Source organism: Anomaloglossus baeobatrachus, chromosome 4 (genome assembly GCF_048569485.1).
Source record: "Anomaloglossus baeobatrachus isolate aAnoBae1 chromosome 4, aAnoBae1.hap1, whole genome shotgun sequence".
Taxonomy (NCBI): domain Eukaryota; kingdom Metazoa; phylum Chordata; class Amphibia; order Anura; family Aromobatidae; genus Anomaloglossus; species Anomaloglossus baeobatrachus.
In genome coordinates this window covers 263,825,722-263,850,198 of record NC_134356.1, presented here as the reverse complement: position 1 = coordinate 263,850,198, position 24,477 = coordinate 263,825,722, and the positions used below count along the sequence as shown (strand labels likewise).

The 24,477-nt window shown below is 41.9% G+C and overlaps 1 protein-coding gene across 1 annotated transcript in view; it reads left to right on the top strand.

Annotated features, from left to right (window-relative positions):
• Positions 1-24,477, top strand: part of TMCC3 (transmembrane and coiled-coil domain family 3) — a 112,154-nt gene that overhangs the window by 68,793 nt on the left and 18,884 nt on the right. Inside the window, exon 2 of the mRNA XM_075342443.1 lies at positions 16,226-17,139. Within this exon, the coding sequence (XP_075198558.1) occupies positions 16,226-17,139 (914 nt within the window). The remainder of the gene's footprint in view (positions 1-16,225; positions 17,140-24,477) is intronic.

Sequence of the window (24,477 nt, the reverse complement as noted above, 5' to 3'; positions counted from 1 at the left end):
CGGAATATGTTGGTGATATATAAAAATTATTATCCAGCTATACACCTTAGATGACTGTTGGCCAACCGATTCTTCAGCTGACAGCCAACTCTCCCATACACAGGAGTGCTCGTTCAGTAGAGTTGACCCTGTGTACTCCATGAGAATTTTGCTGGCTGACACATCAGTCTCCGGTTTATGTACAGGAGAACCATCCAAAATCTGACATGCATGATTGACATCTACCCCGACGATCATTTGGATGATTCCCCCATCTGCTGAACTTGTCGCTATCTGATAACATTAGTTTAATGTGCAGGACGCCCTCTACAGTGCCTTCTGAAAGTTAACCTTTGCTTGGAAAACCCCTCAGATTGCTAAATCAGTTATACAAGTCTTTTTGACAGTATTGAAAGCCTATATTTTTTTTCTTTCTAAATTTAGTACGTATTCTGCAAAATGCTTTTTTTTTTTTTCTCCTCTTCAAGGCTCAAATACAATTGCAAAGAAATAATACAAGGATTAAGAAAGTTTTAAAAAAACAAATTCTGCTACTGAAAACTCAGACCAATTCACCGTAATTGAACAGAATTACAGCCTTTCCATAAGCAATGCTGTGACCGAAACCCAAAAAATATTCGCCACACAGTCTAAAGAGCAATTATATAGTGTAACAAGGCTGGAAGCATAAGCTTCGGTGTCTAGATGTAATCCTTGAATGCAGCTGAACAGCACAGCAGTCGATACCAGGTACTGCAGAACAGCTACTTTTCAATGGATCAATGTTGACATTCAGCCGCCGGCAGACGTAATACCGGCTAATTGGTGGGGTGCCAGGTCTCAAACCCCGTTGATCTGAGAATGGGTCATCCATATTGGATGCCTAGATGACCCCTTGATATACAAGAGAAGAGGATTATGACTTTTCTAATCATCGATTTCTTTAAACTTTTAGACTTCCTACATCATCCAGTCTTGCGCATTATGTGAACATTTCCATTTATGATAATTGAGAAACAATATGGAGAAAATGATTTCCTCTGTAGCTTTGTTTGCGGTTTAATAACATTAATTGCTGTAAGGCCTATTGAAGGGCACATCCGTTCCCCTCCACTTATGCATACACATTTCCACAGCTAGTTATTATATAAAACATAATGTGTTCTTTACAAATTTTCACCTAATGCTTTTTATGTACATGGAAATTCTTAGCTGCTCTCCATGAAGGAAGTGCGTTCATTTGGAATATTTTTAATATGTCAAGAGTTTAAATGTATTGTGTTTGCTAAAATACGGAAAAGGGATTTTAAGCCTTGCTCTGCTAATGCTAGACTATTCTATTTTAAAAGCATTTATCACAGTGGCTTAAAAGTACCTGAGCAGCTAAAATGTTCTCAATATTATTGCTACTCTGAACCCTTGCTATATATTGACTTTGAGGACATATGGCCTTATAAGACATTTGTATTTTTATACAGTAATGCTGTGGGTTCCTTTTGCTATAGAAACAGATGGGAGTGTGATGATGTCTACTGATGCATGGGAAATACCAAAGCACATGCCAAGTTTGGATACTTGCCTTGTAGGATATTTTGTTTTAGATCCACACAAATGATTCAATGTCATGATTTTTCTTCTCAAAGCTCTACCTGCTCTTAGGCCTCTAACACAAGTCCATGCAACCACACACATTTTGTACTATGCGTGGTGTGGGTGTGTCTATCTGTGATAGCACACGGACAGCAGGAACTTCTATACTCACCTGTCCCAGCGCTGCGGTCTCTGGCGCTGCTGCATCCGGATCCTCAGTGCAGTGAATGTGTAATGAGCAGGCCCGGAAGCAAGTGATGGCAGCGCTGAAGACAGAGTATAGAAAATCCATTTTATTTCAAAGACCCATGTTTTCTCTGGTACGTGTCACACGAATCACATCAGTGTGTGGGCCGTGTGATCCCCGTGCTGCCGGAGAAAAATGAACATGTCGCCGTGTGGCGTACACGGACATGTGTATGCTCCACACAGACACCCGGTCTGCGTTGAGAATGCACATGTGTTGTGAAGGACGGCTTATAGATAGCATACTGAACGTAACATCCTGTTTATTTGTACATCCCAAAAAACAGCTAAGGTAAAAAATAAAATGTAGATGTTCGCTCTGAGGGTACAGTGCCATTAGAGACCAGATCATGTACAAATATTTTGTATTGTAAAAACCAAGAGAAAAACTCAGCTAGGCTCTGATCAGCTGACAGGTTCCCTTTACACTGTGTGCCTAGCAATCAGAGAAAGTATAGTTAGAAAAGACTAGATTTGGTCTGTCGCCACCCCCGACCGACTTCTCCCAGCGCCACTGTAGGTGATTGACAGGTCTCTCTTCTAACCATACTTTCTCTGGCAGCATGAATCAGAGCCTGGCTTTGTTAGCTGACAGGTTCCCTTTTAAGCTTTGTGTTTCTCAGAGCTTTTTTCACAATAAATAACATTTGCATGTGGCCTTGTCTCTTCTAGTCTCTAGCTATGCTCCCAGGGTGGATTTTCTATTTTCTCTGACCCACCGGTGTTTCAGAGAAAAATATACCTGACAGCAATAGAGCAGCCAGGCTCGGAATCATGCTGGTGAATCTCATGACCGCTTCCCTTTCAAGTAGATCTCAAAATGAAAAAGATTATCCTTTATTTTGGCTTATCCATTCAGATATCAATTACATTGCTCTATATCAATTTTGATGATTACGAGAGAACATATGATCTTTGTATCACAACAGTTTCCTCTAGTCATGTCTGGTTTTTAAGCAAAACGCTGTAACTTGAAGACCGCAAGCACATGTTTTTCTATTCGGTGAGTTTTTTTCCCTCAGTATTTGTAACCAAAACCCAGGAGTAGAACAATCGGAGGAAAAGTATAATAGAAACACGAGCACCAGTTCTGTATTATTTGCCCACTGCGATTTGCAAAAAAACACTGAGATAAAAAAAACCTCACCAAATACTAAACGTGGGCATGTGTCCTTCCCTGAACTACTTTTTCCTGCAATCTTGGAGCTGTGAGTGAAGAACAAGGAGAACATTTTTCCCCATGGCTTCAGGACCATAGAACATAGATATCAAGGCAGATGGAACACAAACATGGTTGCAGACCACTGCTGGTGTCCACAGCATGACAACCCTGATCCGGACTATTCCAGAGCATCCAAAAAGAGAACATGTCCAATTCAAATTAGACAATTATTGCTCTCTTGGTTAAACAATACTAATTTTATTTAGTTATTTTTACATGAAACAAATATATTGCGCAATATATCGCTTCTTCAGAGTTTGTTTTTTTTTTTTATCCCGATATTAAAACCTTTAATCAAACCTTTCTCAATTTTGAAAAGAAAAAAAAAAATCATATTCCATATTTTTTTTTTTTTTTACTCCCTATCTGAAATTGGCCATTTTCTTTTGGGTAAAATCAGCAAAAATATTTGGGTGAGTAGAATAGAATTGTATTTTTTTTTTCTCTTTTTTCTAAATGTAGACCGGTGTTCGCCTTCATCTTAAAAAGGGTTAAATTATTAAGCAATATTCTGAGCAGTATGCTGCCATATGCAGCTATTAAAGTCTTTGCTTTATTGCATATAGAATTTCAACATTTTTACCATTGGGGCTCACAATCCAAAGTCCCGATCAGTATATCTTTGGAGTGTGGGAGGAAACCGAAGTACACGGAGGAAACCCACGCAAACACAGAAAAAACATACAAACTCCTTGCAGATGTTATATCCTTGATGGGGATATAAACCCAAAATCCCAGTGCTGCAAAGAAACAGTGCTCACCACTGAGCCGTATATAATTATATTCTCTTACATAGCGCCATTAATTCCACAGCGCTTTACAGACATTATCATCACTGTCCCCATTGAGGCTCACAATCTAAATTCCCTATCAGCTGGTCTTTTGAATAGGTTTCCTCTGGGTTCTGTGTCCCCGCCCCCCCCATGTCTTGAAGACTGCAGCACTAACCACTACACCACCATGCTTTCATCATGAAATAGATGCCCTGGCCCTGATGAGGATGGTATTTGTGCTTTGCAAATCATCCTTTCTGAACACTCAGCATTTTAGGAGTCCAGTTATATGCTGCCAGATTTGTAGGTTCATAAAAGAGTTAAAAAAAAACAAAAAAAAAAACAACCCACAACAATCCAACAAGCACTATAGGTAATGTTTGTTTTTTTTTTCATTTTTTGTTTTTAATAAAATCTTCTTTTTTTTTTTTATTGAAAACTCAAAAAAAATTCATGAATGACCTAATTCCAAATTATAAAACATACACAAAGTATCATAACTTTGTTTCCTCAGCCCTTCCTAAACCAAAATCCCAACATTTAAGCGAGGACCATTTTCATTTTCAAGTAGTTTTAGAGTAAAGGCCGCTTTACACACAATATCGCTAGCGATCTCGTTGGCTATGTGACACGCCCAGATCGTTGCTACGATTTACCGAGATCGCTCATAGGTCATTTTGTAGCGGTCACACGTACCCATCTCACAAACGACACTACATCATTCAGCGATATATTGTTTGACCAAGGCGGTCGTGTGGACACCGTCACACAGTATTCCTCCCAACTATTCTGGCAACGACAGAGGTGTATAATTTTCCATAGCATACACCCTGGTGTGACACCAATCAGAGCGGAGGAAGCGTGGAGCATTGCTCATAATGACACGCCCGCATCGCTCATGACAGACGCACTAACTATGTTGTTCATCGTTGGCAGGGTGTCAAACGTAGCAATATATCTGCTGCGTTCCAAACAAACAATATTTTGAAAATGAACGACGTGTCAACGATCAACGATTTTCACTATTTTTACGATCGTTCGGAGTCGCTCGTAGGTGTCACACGCAATGACGTCGCTAACGACGACGGAAATGCGTCACGAAAACTGTGACCCCCGACGACCTATCGTCAGATAAATCGTAGCGTGTAACGGAGCCTTAAGAGTATAAAATTTTGTCAAGGAGGAGGGAGAAAAGTGGACTAACGATTAAGGGTTAACATTGTAAATATTCTCTCTCTAATTAGAAGATTCATGGGCAGCCCTATCCAATCATTGACTCTATATCTACTCAAATTTGCGAATCTAGTTGCGTTTTTACAATGGACTCCTCTTTCCAACCAGATTATATGAACCTTCAGTTGTAGCTCTCCTATAGACAGAGATTGTGTGTCTAACCAATGAAATGCAAGAAGTTTACGTGCTTGAAATAAGATACTGGAGATACCTATGAATAGAGGCAAGTAGGGATCCAGTCCATCTTCAAATAATCCTAATATACATATACGGGGATCCGTTAAGTTTCATTCAATATACCTTTTCTATCAAGAAGATAACTTCATTCCAAACTGGACCGGTCTACATTCCCACATCATATGCATCAAATGTGCATCATCAATCCCAAACCTAGGATATCACCATGATGCAAAATGCCTTATCCTTATCTTTTGAAAAAAAGCGTGGATTTTGTATACTCTGTGAAATAAATATAGTTGACCGAGCCTTTGGGCCTCACAGAGATAATTTGGGAACGATTTCTAGAATCTCCATTGCGCCACCAATATAGGGCCTAAATCCGCCTCGTATTTAGCATGCGCTATCGGGTTGCATAACAGTTGGCATGACAGTAGACACTTGTATATGTTAGAAATTAAATCCTTTTGTATAGCTTGTAGAAACAATATTATCTATTAGGGGATGATGTATGCTAAGATCCATCAGACCCGATTGAGCAGAGACTCCCATGTCTGATTTGTAGGTATTGGTAAAAAGTGTTAAGTTTCTAAATTAAATTCCTCTTGGAGCTGTCAAACTTTTTAAAGACAAAGTTTGTAATTTTTTTTTTTTCTATTTCCCAGATCCCTTTTTGCTCCCAATCAGAAAAATCCTTTAATTTTTCATACTTCACCCAAATTGGGCTTACGTTCTAGCCGTATGTGTTTGGGGTAGGCCTTTTATACCAATGAGTTTCCTTTCTCTGTACCACACTTCATACACTAACACGTCAATGTGGAAGTAAGACCGGGGTCATATGGGGATCTACTGCGATCCTCGCATTAGACTCTGCTCACACTGGCAGCACAGCGGGAGCAGAGTGTCATGCGAGTGTCACTGCGACTAAGGTCCGATCATGCGACTTGACCTCAGCTGCGGGGGACGGGCCGGCGCTGGGGAGGGAGGGAGTTATCTCCCCCTCTCCTCCATAGCCGGCTATTGCCATTCTCGCACTGCACTTGCAGTACACTGGTGTACTTGCGAGTGCAGTGCGATTTTATTCTTTTTACATCCCCCCCCCCTCTCGCATTATAGATTTGAATTTGTGCGAGAGTAACCAGAATCACATTACAGTCGCACCATGCTGCGATTGTTTTCTCGGTCCGATTAGGACTGATAAAATCGCTCATGTGTGCTGACACAGACTAATATTGGTCAGAGTGGTGTGCTATGTTTTATCACATTCCACTCACTCCGATTTTCATGCAGTGTGTGTTCGGCCTAAGAGGATTACCCCCGGGAGAAATTTCAGACTCCAGAAAACACCAAAGTGAGGCCCATTTCATATTCTGTAAGAGCTCCCATGTCATCTCTACTTCCCCATCCATGGAGGTGTTGTAGTTGGGGTGCAGTAAAATACAGCCATGGATCTGGAATAGTCAGTCCACCCTCATCCTTATTACATTGGAGTGTGTAATTTTATTCTAGTATGCTATGTCATATAAATTCAACATGGGTGGTTGTTAATGAAAAATAGGGGAAGGAAGCTAACGAGGAGTGTAATGAAGTACATGTAACAATTGTGGCATAATGATCATTGTAACTAGATTTCTCCTACCTATAACTGATAGCGGCAGCCTGAGCCATGCATTCACCATTTAGTTATTTATTATTATTATTATTATTATTATTATTATTTATTATTGTTTATAGCGCCATTTATCCCATGGCGCTTTACAAGTGAAAGAGGGTATACGTACAACAATCATTAACAGTACAAGACAGACTGGTATAGGAGGAGAGAGGACCCTGCCCGCGAGGGCTTACAGTCTACAGGGAATGGGTGATGGTACAATAGGTGAGGACAGAGCTGGTTGCGCAGTGGTCTACTGGACTGAGGGCTATTGTAGGTTGTAGGCTTGTTGGAAGAGGTGGGTCTTGAGGTTCCTCTTGAAGCTTTCCACGGTAGGTGAGAGTCTGATGTGCTGAGGTAGAGCGTTCCAGAGTATGGGGGATGCACGGGTTCTAAATATCTAGTTCTAAATATATCTAACACAGGGTCTATGTTTAATGTTACATATTCTTTAGGCTTGGCACTTACGGCTATTTCCAAGTATGTAAACTTGTCTACAGTTTGCAATTGAGATTGTACTGTAGATAATATTTAATTACACTGGTGACCTTAGATGGATGCAATAAGATTTGTCACACGCTCTATAAAAATGGAGTCGTATACCTTCTAGAGATCCTGGGCTCCTGATTCTGCAGCATTTCTTTCTGGTTTGTACCGTTGCTCCATTACAGAGATATTCACTTATCGGGGGGGGGGGGGGGGGGGGGTCCTCTCAAACACTGTCAATCACAGCTCGGCAGCTATTCTAACAGATGCTGCTCAGCTGTCATTAGGCAGTGTCTGGGAGGGAGGAGTGAAAGCATGGCCCTGGAAAAGGCCTTAAATTCTCAGTTGGTCTACAAGCAGAGATTTCACATATTCTGCTCCAGAAGAAACAAATGTCTTTTGAGCAAGTGACATGTCCTCTTCAAAGTTACCCGTGAGAAGCCACCCCACAAAAAAAGTGATCTGACTTGCCTGAGACCACGGACTACAGAATCAGTTGAATGGTGGTCAATATATGATATAATCGCTTCTCGTCTACCACAAAGTGTGACTTTGTGTGTATGTATGCATGTATGTATGTATAATATATATATATATATGTGTGTGTGTGTGTATATATAATATATGTGTGTGTGTGTGTGTATATATATATATATATATCATTCAGCTAATTGTTATATGTAGCCATCTGTCCTCAGAGGCCAGTGACTGAATAGAAATAAGAAAAACATTTGACTTTGAAATGAAAGTAGAGCAGGCAAAAAACAGGAATATCCTGTCTAAAAGGGGTTTTACGCCATCAAAAAAAAAAAAAAAAAAAAATATTATATATATATATATATATATATATATATATATATATATATATATATATATATATATATATATATATATATATATATATATATATATATATATATATATATATATTTATTATATATATAATATTTTTTTTTTTTTTTTTTTTTTTGATGGCGTAAAACCCCTTTTAGACAGGATATTCCTGTTTTTTGCCTGCTCTACTTTCATTTCAAAGTCAAATGTTTTTCTTATTTCTATTCAGTCACTGGCCTCTGAGGACAGATGGCTACATATAACAATTAGCTGAATGATTTGCATGAGGCTGCTTTAGAAATGTCTTCCAGAAGGTACATTTGTGGCTACAGTAATGACATGATATATTCATGAATGACAGGGTTGATGCTATGAATCCACTACCTAAGGCTATGTTCACACACTGCATCTTTTTCTGCGTGTTTGGTGCATTGTTGAGGTCCCAAAGCTTCTGTGGGAAGGAAATGCATGCATACAGGTGCAAGGTCTGAGATTTCTTATTTGCTGTCCACACAATGCATCTTTTGTTGGCTGCATCTTGGCTGCATTTTTGAAGATGCAGCATGTCAATTCTTTTTGGTTTTTTTTTTTTTTTTTTTGTCCCCCCCCCCCCCTCTCCCGCATTTTTTTGGGGCGCATGTGTTTATGCGCTGTGTGCGTTTTTTTTGGGGGACAAAACTTTGTGGTTAAACATAGTCTAAGGCCTTATTCAAATGTCCATAAGGCACATGCGTGTGGTATCTATTTATTTTTATTTTCAGTGCTATTCACACCTGTGTTTTTACATGGTCCTTGTCTTCATGTGTTTTGCACGACACCTGTCCGTGTTTTTTTTTTTTTGTTTTTTTTCCCCTTCCCGGCAGCACAGATTACCAGGTCCAATCTGAATCTATGGGTCCATGAAAACCAAATGCAGTAAATGGATGGCATCTGTGTATTGTATGTGTTTAACAGCGAAGAGGAGAAGCTTTGTAATTTATCCATACATGAAAACCACAAACTCACTGATGGTAAAAACACACACTGATGGACACAGTGCCATTTTTTCCACTTGCGTGATTAAATACAGACTTTTGAATGAGGCCTAATCTGGTGGTATCATAGGGTGTGTTTTTGTTTTTGTTTTTTTGTTTTTTTTTTCCCCCTTCTTTCAAAATTGTATGAAAAAAATTAATCATCTAGGACAGCACCAACTAGTTGAAGTTGCTAATGGAGCTGGCGTGGACATTAATTGCTGAGTAAATGGTTTACAACTATAAATCATTACTAAAGGGCTCTTTCAGACATCCATGATCATAAATCTGTTCTCTGATCACAGTATATGGATTGACAAAGCTTTACATCCTCATAGAAATACAGTATATCACAAACGTGAGTACACCCCTCACATTTTTTTTTTATATATTTTGTGTTTCAATTTCATGACACAAGCTTGAAGATGTGACGTTTTGATACAATGTAGTCAATGTGCAGCTTGTATAACAGTGTAAATTTGGTGTCCTCTAAACTCAACACACAGCCATTAATGGCTAAACTGTTAGCAACAAAAGTGAGTACACCCTTAAGTGAAAATGGCCAAATTGTCCCCAACATCCTGAAATTGAGCTGAACCTTTGTGGCTAAGACCATACAGCGGTTTAACAAGACAGGTTCCACTCAGACCAGATGTGTGAGTGCTGCCAACATTGTTGCAGAGATGAAAAGGGTGGGGTCAACCTGTCAGTGCTCAGACCATACGCAGCACACTGCATCAAATTGATCTGCATGCCAGTCATCCCAGAAGGAAGCCTCCTGTAAAGATAATGCCTGAGAAAGCCCTCAAACAGTTTTTTAGCCAAGCAGACTAAGGAGCCGAATTACTGGAATCATGTTCTGCGGTCTGATGAGAACAAAATAAACAAACATATTTCGCTCTGACTGTGTCACACATGTGTGGTGCCAGTCTGTTGGGGAGTGCAAAGGCAAGTGTGTCTTGCCTATAGTCAAGCATGGTGGCGGGAGTGCCATGGTTCCTTTGTCGAGATAATCTTATAAATGTGCCCCTGCTATGTACAGTGTGATCATAACACAGCTCCTGGGCCGGGGTAGAAACAAAAGGGACTAAACAACATTGGATCGCAAAAATTCTTTCTCTGAGGTAAAACATTTTTTTAAAAACGGTCAGGAAAATGCTTTACCTCACACAAAAAAAAATAAGTTGTGATCCCATGCTGTCCTGTCTGTATACTCTCTTTCATTCTCCCCTGCCAGTGCCTAGGAGTTGTAATATGATCAGACCATGTTCCTATACGTTCAAAACATGGCCATTACACAGTACATAGCAGGGGCACATATATAAGATTATCTCAGCACAGGAACATTATTTTAATCACATTTAATTGTGGAACTTATTCTTATTCCAAGATTTATTAATTAAAATGAACTTCGTTCGTGGGACAACCCCTTTAAGGACTTTGGACGTACAGTAGTTGTCTCCTTGCAGTATGGAATTGTGTAGAAAAGGTATACAATGGGAAGAAAGTACCATGGCCCATATCTATGCTACGTTTTCTTCACCATAGGTCCCCTATAGATAAGGCTAAGTTCACATGTCCAGTAATCATTACAATGGATCCAGCAGCAATCTCTCAGCAAAAAAGTGCAGACACAACTTAAAGAACGGAGTTCAGCTGGATCTGTTTTTTTTTTTTTTTGTTTTTTTTTGGAGTCTATTTGCTATATATCATCCATTTGAAACTTATCCAATAAGGCAAGAATGAATCCTTTGCAAATTAAAGAAAAACGGATGCCTAATGGTTTCCATAGAATTCAACGTAAAAAAAACAAAAGCAAAAAAAAACACCCCAAAAACCTTGTACAGATTCAAGGATTTAAAATATTACATTTTGCCTTCAACTACTCTTGGGGTATGTGCATGATTTTTTTTGTACAATTTTCTGAGGCAGTAAGCAATGCGATTTCTGGTGACAAACTTTTTTTTTTTTTAATTACGCAGTTTTGGATTTTTTTTTTCACTGTAGTATGTGTTTTTTTTGTTTGTTTTTTTTTTTTTTCTCCCCCCGCTCCTCCTTCTTTGGGTATCCTCTTGATTGGACAGTGCCTAACTTGGGGTGCTGCCTTGTAGAGGTGAAATGCACTTACTTTTTCACAAATCTGAAGGCATTTTTCACAATCCAAAGCTTAAAAAATTCTCAAAATAAGGAGCATATCAATAACAATGTAGTTTTACATTAGAAATGAATACAGTCTTCCAGAATTTTTTTTTTTTTGAGGGAGTAAATCCACTCCAAAAACTAAAACATTCTCAAAAGCTCCATGTGCACATGCCTCATGTTATATGCATAAAAGGAGAAATTACATAGGAGACATTAAAACTTTCATTACTATAATTGCAGTGAGATATTTCATATATTGTTTTATATTTTGTATGGTCCAAAGATGTATAAAGGTGTATTTGCAGATAAAATGTCAGACTTTACTTGTCATAGCTAAATTCTGGTACTTGTGTGTGGCTGAGACCAGGGTGTCGAGGACACGGTGTTCTTATTGTGTAATGTAGTGTTTTACTAGATTATGCTGGGGGATTATATCCTTTCCTGTACTGAAAAGGTCCCGTTGTACTGTATGACCGGAAGGTGCACACTTAAGATTGTATTTGGCCTCTCTCACTACATTGTGCAGTTATTGGCATGTGAGCATTCTTTTTCTTGTTTGGCGTCAGAAGTTTGTTATACTTTTCTGATTACATAATAAGAGGAAACGTGCAATTATGATGTTTAGTTCTGTATCTGTGCCTCCAGGTCAGCTGTCCATTCTCATAGGCATGTTTAACACGCACTATGGGTCTTTGAGTTCAAGCCCACGATCGGGCTTGCTGGCTTTCCGGACACAGCGTACTAATACTTCCGGAGATTCTAGTGTCCTGTGCGGGAGAATGGGTTGTGTGTGCCCATGATCAGGCGTCCTCGTGTTCCTGACGCATCATGTTCTCTTGCAGAGACGCTAGTGTACTGTGGGGGACAATGCACTGTACATGGCCATGATTGGGATTCGGGGCACAACGTAATTTTCCCCTCACCCATGACAGCACCACGTGATTATATGGGTGCTGTCATGGGTTCTGGAAAAACCGGCTACCGGTAAGTAACCTAGGTGTTTTCCCCTCACCCATGACAGCACCCATATAATCATGTGGTGTCATGGGTTCTGAAAAAACCGGCTACCGGTAAGTAACCTAGGTGTTTCGCTTTATTCACCCGCTCAGAACACCTGTCTCCACAAGAATAAATTGACATGATGCAGCTCGGAAAGCCACACTGCAGTTTATGGAGCATTAAAAAGCACAGTGGGCATGAGATTTCTATAAACCCCATCCACTGTGCTTGTACTGTACAACGCAGCGAAAACACTGCTTCCAAAATGCTGCTAACTCGGATCATGTCCATGGCCTTTAAGGGGAGAAAGGGTCATTTTATACAGAGTTTAACCACACTTCCATCGATATCTAAGGTTACCTTGGCCGCAGGACTGTATGCCTACTCCTTGTATAGGGAAAGTCTTTCCTTTGCTGCGTGCAGCCCTGGATTATGATACTTCCCTTGCCCTTCACATCTATAACTAAAGAACCATCTACAAAACAAGAAAGCCTGCGGAGACAACATCACATGTTTCTCAACGCTGGCAGGAAACTAGCCAGGTCTTTCACCAGGAAGGAACAACCACGGGAAGGGCAGTCTCTAGTCAAGGAGACCACCTATGCCAAACATGGTATCCATCCACAGACAGCTGTTTCGGGGTATTTGCCCCTCATCAGTGTGGAGTAGGAAACTGGCCAGGGGGCATTGCTCTAGAATCACAGCGTTGAGAAACATGTGATGGTGTCTCCGCGGTGTTGGATGTTGATCTCCCTAAGGTCAACCATCCTTGCTTATAAAGAACTATATAGTTACCGCTTTCCATAGTATGTGTTCTTTAAGTGGACTGCACTCTGGTGGTGGACCAATTGGGAAAATTTCAGAGAATTTCTAATCTGTGTTTCGATATTATTTTTTTGTAACCTTTCTTATAATACTTTATTTTGGGAGCTGCTACTCTTACATATCTATATAGTATATGCGTAGACCCTCCTGTGGCTCACTATATAAAGTCTTGGCAGTTTAATATGTAATTCTGGAGTAATAGAGGTTGATGAAGAACAGGTAGAAGCCTTTATCTTTTCCTATTGTTTTCTGGTGATTTTTCACAAAAAGTAGCTGGATATCTTGTGTTACAATTACTCTGAAGAGCAGATGATAACAGCAGAAAGAACATTACAGCCATTTATTAAGTTGCAGGGAGGTTTTTTTTTTTAATTTCCGTTTTCCGTAATGGAGCATTTGCCACTTCCTAATGTTCTTGCGAAGTACAATTGGTACTCGGTAAAATAGTCATGCGTGGAACACAATTTCAGGATTAAACTATGCCCTGCGGGAGGCTGAAGGGATATTGCTTAGGAGTAAACGGTTATAGTTGCTTTGGCATTTTGGCTGTTATCGTTTCTTTCTAAGTAAAGCTCCACATTGCTTTATCAGGCAATAAGGGAATCTGAGGTCAAAATGCCGACCTCCAGCTTTCACATGGAGCTGAGCTGATATACCAAACGCATCCAATGGACTAAGCGGTAGTATTTTTTTTTTCTACTTGAAAGAAAGCAGCCATGTTTTGTTTTTTTTTTATTTTATTTTTATCTGTCAACCAAGATGCACATTCAGCCTTGTATTTATCACAAACACATATTGTAAAGTCTACCAGTGCAGATCTTGAAAGGAATAATAGTTCTTGAAAGCAACACCTAATGCAACGGCGGCCTTCTGAACTAGCCTTGTACATTTCTATCTGCCTCCTGTTTCAGCTCTGGCTGAACATGATTAAAAGCTTCCATAATGAGACGTCGTGATCGGCACGGCTCGAGAATGTGACTGTACATCTAATTCAGTAGCAATAGAAAGGTGTTAAGTAACAGGTTTTACAATTTGAGTTGGGTGCATGGCATATACCATATTTCTGTACTCTATAATTAGTAAGGTGGTAAATGACAGTCTTATAGGTGTGCACTGATATGTTGGTTACTCAAAGCCAGGGCGTTTCACATTGATATGTGATGACTGAGAGCATGGTAAGCATGTTTGAGCTTGGACTTGTTTAATTGCATGCCTATAATACTTTGCAAATTACTAAAATATCCTTCAAAAAACCACAAAGGCATTTTCTAGGAAACTTGCTTTGCTATTTCTATGCGCCTACAGAACAGACCGGAGAAAGCCACCTTACATGCTCAACCACCTCTCCATTCATTGTCTGCCAGAATTTGATTCTCCTCTCACCAGGCTGGACGTGGATGGGGGACCCTTATTTTCAAAGTGTGGGTTTTACAAGTGAGATACATGTATCTGCTATAATATCACAGACCAATTGTTAAACACCTTTATTAATATACATTGTTAAAATGGGAAAACCCTGATTAAATATAAATCTACTATCACCATATGGAACAAAACAAACCTCCATGCAGTGTTCTAACCAATTTATGGGAAATACTACCCCAGACAGCAGAGGAGATTTTCTTTCTCTGTTCTCGAGGTAATAGATCTGAGAGGACCTCTCTGTTCTTAGGACCTCAATGTCGATTATATAACTATCAATGTACTGTCTACTATAGGTCTCATATAGACGTGTTACCCACTCTTGCTTAAAGAGACCAGGTACAGATATCAGTAAAGGATTCCAAGTAACCAAGTGAAAATAATCCATGTATTAGTACTTAGAAAATGATCTCAGATGAATCAATTAGATGCATCCTTATCTTGGTACACCAAAATTGATCTCAAATCAAAAACTAAATTACATGCAATAGTTTAAATAGTTAGCTCAAGTTAATCAGGTAAACCAAAAATTGTTAAACTGTAGCACCCTCCGGCGTTACTCACTAGTATAGGACATTGATACCCGACTGTAGTTAATTGATATCTCAGAAATATATTAAAATCATTCCTGCATTGAGCTAAATAAATCTACACTCCAACTCTAATATTTAAACCCACAAATGAGAATGGGTTTAAATATTGGAGTTGGAGTGTAGATTTATTTAGCTCCATGCAGAAATTATTTTTTAATATATTTCTGAGATATGAATGAACTACAGTCGGGTATCAATGTCCTATACTAGTGAGTAACCCCGGAGGGTGCTACAGTTAATCCATTTTTGGCTTGCATGATTGACCGAACTATTTGAACTATTGCATGTAATTTAGTTTTTGATTTGAGATCAATTTTGGTGTAGCAAGACAAGGATGGATCTAATTGATGCATCTAAGAATCATTTTCTAAGTACTAATACATGGATTATTTTCACTTGGTTACTTGTAATCCTTTACTGATATCTATATCTGGTCTCTTTAAGCAAGAGTGGGTACCAGGTCTATATGAGACCTATAGTAGACAGGACATTGATAGTTATATATCGACATTGAGGTCCTAAGAACAGAGAGGTCTTCTCTGAGATCTATTGCCTCGAGAACAGAGGAAGAAAATTTCCCCTGCTGTCTGAGGTAGTATTTCCCATAAATTGGTTAGAACACTGCGTGGAGGCTTGTTTTGTTCCATATGGGGATAGTAGATGTATATTTAATCAGGGATTTCCCGTTTTAACCATGTATATTAAGTGGTTTTTTTTTTAACAATTGGTCTGTGATATTATAGGAGATAGAAAAACCTAGAACCAACTCTCTGTGAATTCAGGATACATGTATCTGACATTTGCCCAAAGCATCATTTTCCCTGTTGTAATTTTGCAATCTCATGTTGCAAAAGTGCCTTCATATCATACCTAAACCACTATAAATGGTACATGTTAGAGATACAGGTTTTAATCGGACTTGTGATTTACATTTGGGTTTAAATAACGTTCTAAAACACATACTTCTCCACCCTGCCAAATATTTCTGAAGATAAATTCAGTCCAAGTTGTAAGTAATATTTGTGTTCTTTTTCTAGGTGGATAGGTCTGATATGAACACGCTCAGTTTGCCTCTCAACATAAGACGTGGAGGATCTGATACCAACCTTAACTTCGATATCCCTGATGGCATCCTAGACTTTCACAAAGTAAAACTTTCTGCTGACAGCTTAAAACAGAAAATATTGAAAGTCACAGAGCAGATCAAAATTGAACAAAGTGCCCGTGACGGCAATGTGGCCGAGTACTTAAAACTGGTGAATAGCGCTGATAAACAGCAGGCAGGTCGAATTAAACAAGTATTCGAGAAGAAGAACCAGAAATCTGCCCACTCTATAGCACAGCTGCAGAAAAAACTAGAACAGTATCATAAAAAGTTAAAGGAACTAGAGCAAAATGGATCTACCACCAAAAGTATCAAGGATGTATCCAAAGAAAACCTGAAAGATCTACAACCTGCTGTAAAAGATGGCACCAGCGTTGCTCGGCCTGCTGCACCAGTGGAATCCTGTAAAATGGGTGTGCCGGGGGTATCATTGACTCCGCCAATGTTCGTTTTTAACAAATCAAGGGAGTTTGCAAATCTTATTAGAAATAAATTTGGAAGTGCCGATAACATTGCTCATTTAAAGAATTCTCTTGATGACTTTCACCCGGAAAGCAATTCCAGAAATTTGAGTGGTAGTGCTACAATAGTGACAAAGCCCAAGTATGTAAGTGATGATGAGTGTTCTAGTGGGACATCTGGTTCTGCAGACAGCAATGGAAACCAGCCATTTGACGCAGGGCGGACAAATGCTTCTGATGGTCAAGATCTCGCTGTCTTTCTGGATGAACTGAGAGAAATACGAGAAGCTCAGTCTCAGCTGGCAGACGACATTCAGCAACTCAAGTTACAGTTTAAAAGGGATTATGCCATTATTTCACAAACATTACAAGATGAAAGATACAGGTAAACATCTCATTCCATGCATTTTTGTTCACATTTATTGCAATTAAATGATAGCTTCTTTTCATATCACCACCTTTATTATCTGGAGTGGAGAGCGTCTTCAGCCAAAAGACCAAACCTAACCATTAATTTTACAAATAGCCCATTGATTAAATGTAACCTATCTTCCGCTTAAATATTCCCTGTGGTGGCTCTGCATAGCCATCTGTTGTTTTTGTTCTTGCAGATTATAGGTGAATGCTTGTTATAGGATTCTTCAAACACAAATGGATTTGCCCAAATCTAGCTATCCATTTACATACCATTCTGATTTTTATTGTTAGTCTGCAGTTGTTTAAGACGAACGACTTGTAGATTCCAGGACGTTGAGAATTCAGGGAATTTGATGAATGGGTTTTTCCTATCAGAGGATCAGCTCTGTAGAAGCTGCGATCAGCCACATATTTGTACTGACATTGCAGGTAAAATATATTACATATCTATAAACTTATCACATTGATAAATATGGCATCACTTCTTACACGTGTAAGCTTTTACATCCTTATTGCAGAAAAAGGCAGGTATAAATTAAACCTATATTTTATGTCCTTCAGAACCTTTGACATCTTGCATCTCTTCTTCCCCATATACCCTCTTCTAAACACTTTACACACTGACAACTTTGTAATAGTCTTGTAATTTTCACATTTTAGAATGTGCTTGTTGCTCTTTCAAAGACAAGTCCAGCATTACTTTTACATGACAAATCCGTTTCTCCGTTACTATGAAATCAATGTTTGAATTTCTATGCAAATGAAGATAAAGAACTATTTGTGTAGATCTAAAGCCTCTGTCACTCCAGCTCTTATCACTTACGATGCCCTCTTCTCCTGATTGGCTGACAGCTACTTGGCTTGATGTCACACAACATTAAGGCTGTCGGTGAAGTAGTAAGAGCGAGTGCTGGGTAATGAATAGATCTACATTAAAGAGGATATCCACTACTTATACATTGATGACCTATCCTTGGAATAAATGTCTGATCAGCTGGGGATTGCCACCAGGTTGCTAGAAATGCTCCGTTCCAGAGCTGCTCAGTTGTCTGATAGTGGCCATCCCCTGGATATTCGCCTCCCATTCAGATCGATAGGAGGCGGATGTGCAGTATCCGTCCGCGGCCACTATCAGAAGATGGGGCAGTTTCGGAACTGAGCATTTCCAGCTTCCACCGCCAACCCCTAGAACAGGTGATCTGGGGGGTGTTGGACCCCGGCTGATCAGACATTGATGACTTATACCAATGATAGGTCATCAATATTTAAGTAGTGGACAAAATCTCTTAAAACGTCCACCTCATTTGCTTATCTCAAATGCTGTTTTTCCAGTATAAGAAGAACAGACTGGCAATATAAAGATGTCTCTGGACTTTAGGTACATGCACATATAAGTAGTTTGGTAGTGAAATCTTGCAGACAGATTCCCCTTTAACCACATTTAATTCTGATGGTAAAGCTGAGCTATTTGGTACTTGTATAAACCATACGCTTTAGCCTACAATGAGGTCATTACACTTTCTTTTTATAGCTTTTCATTTGTATGAATCATTACAAATTGAATTAACATCACAATCAAGTCGCCATTGTGGTCCACGCATGTAGTGTTTCCAAGCACACGGTATCAATAATCCCCAGCTATAAAGGTAGTTGAATCATTTTATTGTGTATGACCTTTTGTGTACTTACGGGTGGTTGTTTCGAGTAGGGTGTTGACTCTGCAAATAGAATATCTAAACTCTCATATGAACAGCTCCGTCAGCGCCAGGGCTATCATTTTTATGATTTTATTTTTAAATTGATTTAATTTTCAAGTCCAAAGGTTTATATTATAACAAAATCTATTAATGTATCTATAATCGTCAATAAGCTGCTGGACTACAACCTTCACGAGGCCTGGCCGTGTGTACAGTATGGTTGCTTAGCACTCCACTGTTTATCCATGGTTGTTTCAAGCAAAAACAATATGGCTTGGGAGTTTTTTTGCTTTCTATAGCTCCGGCCACCATATTTATCACAGCTCAACAAGACTGACCGCGTTCCTTTGGCAGGAGTAAATGAAAATTTATGAATGGACCAGATAATACTGATGGATAATATTTCAGATGGGAATATGCCATTGCCATAGAATATAAAGGGAACCTGTCAGTCAATTACTGCTGCCCGAACGGTGGGTAGAGGGTAAATTTGTGAAGTGGAATATTAGAAACCACCTTCTATAGCAGGGATCAGGAACCTTTTTGGCTAAGAGAGCCGTAAACGCCACATATTTTGAAATATAATTCCGCGAGAGCCGTACAATATGTTTAAAGGGCCATTGACAGATCAATCGCTCCAATGTTCACTTAGTACAGCAAGGAATGCTCCTCCCTGCTGTATAAAGCCACAACTGGACTGAAACAATGGTAATTAGCAGTAAAAAAATCAAATAAATAACTTACATTGTGAACTTGCGATGCATGACATCAGTCCAGCAGTCTGGCTTCTTCTTTTTCCTGCGCATGACTGGAAGCTGGCATTCTTCACCCCTGATGTTGAGAGAATGCCAGCTTTGAGGCATTCGCAGAAGAAAGAAGCTGGAATATTGGACATGTCACACAACGCATTGTCAGTTATGTCAATTATCTATTTTATTATTTTACAGCGAATTATTGTTTAGGTCCAGCGGTGGCTTAGTGCAGCAGAGAGGAACACTCCTTTGTGTACTAAGTGACCGCTGGAGCAATTGTATCTGTCAGTGGCCCAGACACCCTGCTTCCCATACAGCCTGCACCCCCCCATATCACACACACACACTGCTCCCCATACAGCCTGCACCCCCCATATCCCACACACCCTGCTTCCCATACAGCCTGCACCCCCCATATCACACACACACACTGCTCCCCATACGGCCTGCACCCCCCATATCCCACACACACACTGCTTCCCATACAGCCTGCACCCCCCATATCACACACACACACTGCTCCCCATACGGCCTGCACCCCCCATATCCCACACACACACTGCTCCCCATACAGCCTGCACCCCCCATATCCCACACACACACTGCTCCCCATACAGCCTGCACCCCCCATATCCCACACACCCTGCTTCCCATACAGCCTGCACCCCCCATATCACACACACACACACTGCTCCCCATACAGCCTGCACCCCCCATATCCCACACACACACTGCTCCCCATACGGCCTGCACCCCCCATATCCCACACACACACTGCTCCCCATACGGCCTGCACCCCCCATATCCCACACACACACTGCTCCCCATACAGCCTGCACCCCCCATATCACACACACACACTGCTCCCCATACAGCCTGCACCCCCATATCACACACACTACACCCCCATATCTCACACACCCTGCTTCCCATACAGCCTACACCCCCATATCTCTCACACCCTGCTTCCCATACAGCCTGCACCCCCCATATCACACACACACACTGCTCCCCATACGGCCTGCACCCCCCATATCCCACACACACACACACTGCTTCCCATACAGCCTGCACCCCCCAGATCTCACACACTACACCCCCATATGTCACATACCCTGCTTCCCATACAGCCTGCACCCCCCATATCACACACAATACACCCCCATATCTCACACACCCTGCTCACATATCTCACCCTGCCTGTACCCCAACTTACCCCTCTCAAACACTCTGCACCCCTTCACATGCTTCTGTCACAGTCTGCAGCCCTCATATGCCCCTCACCCTGCAGCCCCCCTCACCCTCATGTCCCCTCTTTTCTTATTACCAGTCATCATGTGTCCACATCTCCTTCAGGATTCAGTTCTCTTGCTTTCTCCCCGGCATCCTGTGTCTCCTCCCACACAGTCACATGGACGTGACATCATCGCAGGTCCTGCAGGATGGAGATTCCGTCTGCTGTGCAGGTCAGGACTAGCACTCCTGCAGCGACAGACACGGCTGGTGGCCTCTCCAGGTCAGGGGCCCTTCTACTGACACTGGGCTCCCCTGACTCACAGTTCGGCCACTACACAGCAGCACTACACATAGACGCAGAGCGGCTGCCGGGCCCCTATGTGTACTAGTGCCGCTGTGTAGTGGCCGGCCTGTGAGTCAGGGGAGCCCAGTGTCAGTAGAGGGGCGGCTCCCTTCTCGTTCCCCCGCTGATCCGGTCTCCTCGGCGCATCGTCCATTGCTGTCGCTCGCTCTGACCTCTCAGCAGGCGCGCAGTGATGACGTCACCGCGCTCGCTGCAGAGCTGTCAGAAGAACGCCGACAGTCACAGCGGGGAGAATGATAAGAGAGAGAGCGCTGCTCACTCTCTCATCATTGCTCTCAATTGTATCGGCACCTGCGATGCCGATGCAATTGAAAGCTCGATCCTCGGCGGGGGGCGGTGACAGCACGGCCACCGGGGCACCCTGAGTAGCCGGGTGCTGGCGCCGGCCCTGATCCTTCCCATAGACAGGTAGGAGCCCTGTCTGCGAGCCAGATACGGCCATCAAAAGAGCCATATCTGGCTCGCGAGCCATAGGTTCCCGACCCCTGTTCTATAGCATCCACCGTTAAATATCCAGCTTTTTGAAGGTTTTGGTAATTATTTTGTTTTATATGTGAGTGATCCGCAGGTCCAAGGATTCCATTTCAGCTCTAGTAGTATGCGTGCATTGTGAGTGACCCGATGAATTTCTTAATCTGACTTTCCAGTGTAATATAGGAAAAAAGTCAGGTTTAATAGTTTTGTTCATGGTGGGGAACTGAAAGTGTTTATTACACGTTCTCATTACATGAAACTCCCTGTCTGACACGAACACAGATTTTCAGTAAATTACCTTTTTATGACATTTCTTAACAATGCAATAGAAGATTTTACACCGCTCTGTAACAGCTCTACTCCAGTAAATGTATACGATCCACATCTTTAACCCCTTGGGTCCAACCGATTTTTTTTTTTTTTTTTTTTTTATATTATCCCTCCTCCTTAACCACTTTTCTTTTTTCGTTAGTTAATTGATCGAGTATCATGGGGGCTCGAATGCCAGTATAGTGGGTGCGCAGATATCCCGCATGTTTCGCCTCTCTTAAACAGCCAATCCTCTTGTGGGGATTGCCTGCCATACATGATAATGTCGTAGCCATGTTGGCTACTGGCATTACTGTATTAGGCTGCGACATTGGATTTTTATATAAAGACGCGGTGATGTGATGCTCACCACTGTCCTCTGGAAGATGTTCAGGGAAAGTTGATGTAGGAGGGAGAGCTTTGATTAGGCCTAAGCCACACGGCGAGAAAAACGGTGCGAGTGGAGAGTGATAAATCATCGCATTCCACTCAGACCAATATTAGCCTGTGTGTCAGCACCCATGAGCGATTATTTTCTCAGCCCTAATTGGACCGAGAAAACAATCACAGCATGCTGCAGGTGTAATGCGAGACTCCTTCTCTCGCACCCATTCAAGAGTATGGGGCGAGAGAAAAATCGCACTGCACTCTCGCAGTACACCGGTGTACCGCGAGTGGAGAGAGAGAATGGCAATAGCCGGCTACGGAGGAGAGAGGGAGATAAATCCCTCCCTCCACTCCTCAGCACCTGCCCGCCGCCTGCAGCTGAGGTCTGCTCGCACAATCGGACCTCAGTTGCAGGGACACTCGCATGACACTCGGCTCCCGCTATGCTGCCAGCGTGAGCCGAGTGTCATGGAAGGATCGCACTAGTGCCCCTTGTGGCCCCGGCCTTAGAGCAGGATTTTAGGCATGGTACTTCAGTAATTGTATACTGCTGCATCATTAAAATAAAAGTCCTTTTCAAGGCTACATACTGTCCTTTCGCTAGTAAAACTCCTCTTACCTGCAAACAGTGTAGAGATAGCTTGTGGAGGATGGTTAGTTTTACATTAGAGGCATATAGGCAGGGCTTATTGCCTTACAGTCCCTCCCATAGGTATATTGCTGCTGCAACCTTAAAACAAAAGTCCTTTTCAGGGCTACATATCTTCCCCCTTCCCCCATTCATACCAGAAGGTTTGCACACATATCTAATTTAAAATGTGCAAGGTGTGCAGTAGGGGTCTGGAAAATAGACGTGCTACTGATGGGGCATGCTGAGAGTATGTTCCAGGCAAAATGGTGCCTGCTGCGGAAGTACAGCAAACCCGTTCATCCACGAGACCCATGTTCCTGTCCCACTTTGCAGGGAGGGTGCGGTTCACTGCTTTTGAAGCCAGAACAGTACAAACAAGTGGTCAGTTGGATGGTAGGTAATGCTTCCAGTATGTTTACCAGCGCCACCCTGTTTTCTACACGGTCCAGTCTCACTAGCAAAGAGCCTGGGCCACACAATCCTCGCTCTGATCCCACTTCCTTCCACTATGGCGAGTCCCAGGAGACCAGTGATCCCACACTCAAACACTCTTATGAGCGCTTTACATGTTAATTTATTGATTCTGGCCTCTCACCCTGCACATTTCAAGAGGAATATGAGATTTTGTTTAGTGATGCCCAAATATTTGAACAGCCATGGTCAGAGAAAAAACTATGGGGGGACAGCAATTAGTGTCTCAAGAGTTAGATGATGATGAGACCATTTCCAACAAGTCAAGAGGACATGCGTGCGGAAGTGGAAAGCTAGGTGGTGGACGATTGTCACTAAGGTTAGGTTCACATTTCCGTCAATTTGTATCGGTCACAATCCACTGCTCTGGTAAACAACGGATTGTATGAGCGGCGGATTGTGACTGATGATGCTGCGTTGCATCCTCCGCCTGACTGATCAGTCGTGGAACGACTGACTGTCAGGCGGCAGGAACGCAGCATGTAGCGTTTTTTGAGCAGCGGAATCCTTTTGATTCCGCTACGCATGCTCTCTCTCGGCGGCCGAACGATCAGCTGATTGCCCGGCAGCCGCCTTCTGTGAGCGATCGGCTGTTCACCCGGCGGCCGGCTGCTGTGAGCGATCGGCTGTTCACCCGGCGGCCGGCTGCTGTGAGCGATCGGCTGTTCACCCGGCGGCCGGCTGCTGTGAGCGATCGGCTGATCACCCGGCGGCCGGCTGCTGTGAGCGATCGGCTGATCACCCGGCGGCCGGCTGCTGTGAGCGATCGGCTGATCACCCGGCGGCCGGCTGCTGTGAGCGATCGGCTGTTCACCCGGCGGCCGGCTGCTGTGAGCGATCGGCTGATCGCTCTCTCTCTCTCATGTTTTACAACGGAGTCCGACAATGAATTCTTATTCTTGTCATCCGTTCTACAACGCATCAGTCACAAGCGTCAAGCAACGCATGTCACTGATGAAAAACGGAAATGTGAACCTAACCCAAC